General features: G+C 37.9%; 1 protein-coding gene across 1 annotated transcript; it reads right to left on the bottom strand.

Moving 5' to 3' along the window:
- Positions 1–2,259: 2,259 nt before the first annotated feature.
- On the bottom strand, positions 2,260–3,017 carry LOC102212077 (ictacalcin-like). Its single transcript, XM_005740665.2, has 2 exons — positions 2,783–3,017; positions 2,260–2,569 (listed from the first exon to the last, which is right to left on the bottom strand). Exons 1-2 carry the CDS (start codon positions 2,918–2,920, stop codon positions 2,426–2,428), a joined length of 282 nt encoding a protein of 93 aa, XP_005740722.1. The 5' UTR covers positions 2,921–3,017; the 3' UTR covers positions 2,260–2,425.
- Positions 3,018–3,367: the final 350 nt, after the last annotated feature.

The raw sequence follows: 3,367 nt of genomic DNA, 5'->3' as shown, positions 1-3,367 counted from the left end.
TGCATAACCACTGATTGTGATGATTGTGATTGGGCTTGTTTTACAGCCACAAGACTTGGCCACCTTGCAGTCATTAAGTTGACTAAGAACTCGTCTGTATACCAAAGTATTCTCGAGTCAATTGTGAAGCCAATTGTCTGACAGCTGAAGCTTGGCTGAAACTGGATCATGCAACAGGACAATAAATGTAAGAACAGCAGCAAATCTCCAACAGAATAAATGAAAAAGAAAAGACTCAAAGTGTTACAATGACACAGTCAAAGTCCAGATCTCAGCCAGATTAAAATATTGTAGTGGCACTTTAAGAAGGCTGTGCAAAAATAAATGCCCACAAACCTCAATGCACTGAAGCAACATTGTAAAGATGAGTAGGCCAAAATTCCTCCAGCAGTGCAAGAAACCGATGAAGTCATACTAAATAGATAAAGTGATTACTTCAAGTTATTGCTGCTAAATGTGGTTTTACAAATACTGAATCATGGGTTTGAATATGCAGCAGTGCAACACACACTATGCAACTATGAAACAAAAGCTATGAAATAAACAGGAATGCTATATTATGCCCCAAGTATTAATTTATTCTCAGTCTTACAGGAGTTACTTAAATGTTACACATGCAATGTGTCATGTGGAGTCATGTGCTGTATGTCCATGTCCTTTATGTTTTTTCTAAGACAATACATCACATACAACAAAAACAGAGTTTGAATGATAAAAAAAACCCTTTGGTATGACCACCTTTATTCTTTGGCATATTAGGGAAGCTTTCTAGTCAATTCTTTAAGTAGTCTTCAGGATTAGCTCTCCAGGTCTCTTTAATAACATTAAAAACATTTTGTGTGTTGTTTTTCTCTCTATTGTCCATCACAGTTTTGTTGCAATATACCTTCCCCCTCTAATATTTGTGTAATTTAGTACATAGCAGTCTTTTCTCCTTGTTTTCCTATCTTAAGAATGACTTCTTTATAGCTTCCTTCCACTGAGAATATTTCTAATGAGGCTTTGGAGCCACTCAAAGGGTAGGGACACTTTCAGAAAGTCTGAAGCACTATTGTTCAAGACTGAAAAAAGTCTGGCTGTTTGGAAGCAAAATATGAAGAAATGGAGGTTGACTTAAGACTTTTGCACAGCACCCTATTTTTGCAGAATAACTAGTGACCAAGGCAGCGTAGCTAATTCAAACAATCAAAAAAGTACAGTGGTTAAAATAGGTGTTGAACACGTCACCACTTTTCTAAGTAAACATATTTCTAAAGGTGTTATTGATGTGAAATTCTCACCAGATGTCAGTAACAACCGATCACATCCACACATGAAATGTTTCTTCATGCATTCAATACTTCCTCCCTGTGTCATTTCTGAATATTACACATATCTTAATTCATCGTGTGATTTTTTTTTTGTTGCGCATGTGAACTGAATGGGTTGTTACCAACATCTGGTGGGCAGAAAAACGCCTTTAGAAATATATTTACTTAGAAAACCGGGGATGTGCTCTGTACTTATTTTACCTGCTGTGTCTCTGTAAAGTTATTGCAGACTACGTTGAAACCTGAGTTAAAGCAAGAATATGTGACTTTAAACTACAATTACAGGGTAATGGAGTTGGCTAAAATGTAACATAATAGCAACACAAGCAGAAACGTGTCATAAAGTCAATAAACTGATTCAACAATGGCCATGGGAATCGTAACATCACTTTAGGCCCTCAGACTATTAAAGCTTCAGAAGGAAAAAAAACCCCTAAAAAACAAACCTAAAGTTTTCTGAGACCCCAAATGATTCAAGGCTTGGGGCTCAAATGAGTTGCTAGTATTAAAGTAACTTCATGCAACATGTGTTTTGCCAAACTGAAACCCAGAGTATGTTAAATTTAAGGATGTATGATATAAGGATGTTTTGCTTAAGAAGTTCACTTTTTATTAGTGAGATCAGGCTTGTGTTCTTGCTTCTTTCAAAAGTTTCTTCAGTGCAACTTCAAAAAGCCTGCTCTGGTAGATATTTTCAGTTCTGCATCTCTGTCAGCGTTGGTGACATCCTTCCTGTCAGAACTTGCAGTGGTATTGCTCCTTTCCTGTAGACACTTTAGGAAACTTAGACGATACTTCAGCTGCAAAGCATGAACTCTGCTGATAGAAACATTTTGATTTTCGAGGCAAACATTCTTGTTATCATAAGCCTTCCAAAGATTCTGCAATTGCTCAATACTGGAACAAATAGTTCTCCCAGTTAAAGAATGCACAAAATGCAACTCTAGTCTTTCAGAGAGAGAAAAAAAAGATTTATTTCATTTTGGATTTCAGTACAAGTTTGAATTCACTGTCATATATTTGTGTTTATATCTTCTTCAAAACAGCTGTCAAGGGACACTTCCTGTCACCGAATGGCAGCTCTCTCAGTTGGCCGCAAGGTGGCGCTCGGATCCTTATTTTTTGGAGACGAAGTACTCGTGGCACATCTCAGTGAGGCAGCAGACCATCCTGACAAACTCACCAAAATCCACACTATTGCTCTTGTCTCTGTCCAGATCATTGAAGATGCGGTCTATTGCTGCCTTGTCATTGGATTTCTGCAGTGGAGAAAAGTGTTAGCTTGAATTTAGACACTAAGTGATCATAAAACAAAGAACTGCTCAGCCTACTTCTGCTCAAATAGTTACGCAAACCACAGTGGAAAATCTGTGTATTTTCCACTCTCTCAAAGTAAAAGCTCTGCATCAGTTTACCAGTGTTTTCAGGCAACCTACTGGGTGTGAGATAGAGGGAGGATAGAGACCACTTACGCAAAGCATTTCTCCAAACTCATTTTGAAGAAGATCCTTCAGCTCTTCCTTGCTTAGGGTGTTTTTGTCTCCCTCCTTGCCAGAGTATTTATCAAAGGTGCTGATTAGCAGGGCCATAGCCTTCTGGATGTCAGACATGATTAGGGCTAGTTTAGGGAGACAGAAGGAAAACAAAATGTTACGTCTGAGACTGCAGTGGTATTTGTTTATGCAGGAAATTCACACTGATTAAAGAAAGATGCCTCCTCTGAATAACGTTTACACATAATTCTGCTATGACTCATTATCTGGTGCAGATTAGGCTGAATCACGTGATATTGTGGTCAAATGTAGGATCTTAACAAAGGACATCATTGATATTTGGAACACGAGGAATTATTTAGAAGTAAACGAGGGGGGAAAAGGGGGAATAGGCAGGGCCTGTTTGGTAAAACCAGAGTGAAAGAGAGTGAGTCGTTTAACCCTGTGAGGTCCATTTTAGGTTTGCCTAAAATAATGATGCAGTGAAGCTCCTTTCAGTTACTTTTGAACCACTTCTGCAAATTACATTGCTAATATATTTAAATTCTGGAATTATATATGTAA

The sequence above is a fragment of the Pundamilia nyererei genome, unplaced genomic scaffold, assembly GCF_000239375.1.
Source record: "Pundamilia nyererei isolate P.nyererei 1_Seehausen unplaced genomic scaffold, PunNye1.0 scaffold00102, whole genome shotgun sequence".
NCBI classification, from domain to species: Eukaryota; Metazoa; Chordata; class Actinopteri; order Cichliformes; family Cichlidae; genus Pundamilia; species Pundamilia nyererei.
The sequence above is the reverse complement of the archived record's forward strand: the minus strand, read 5'-3'. Positions and strand labels throughout refer to the sequence as shown.

Excerpts from the sequence above, each read along its gene's own strand:
- LOC102212077 (XM_005740665.2), bottom strand. The coding sequence starts at position 2,920 with ATGTCTGACATCCAGAAGGCTATGGCCCTGCTAATCAGCACCTTTGAT. Across the intron at positions 2,570-2,782 it reads AGTTTGGAGAAATGCTTTGC|AAATCCAATGACAAGGCAGC; the intron begins GTAAGTGGTCTC and ends TCTCCACTGCAG.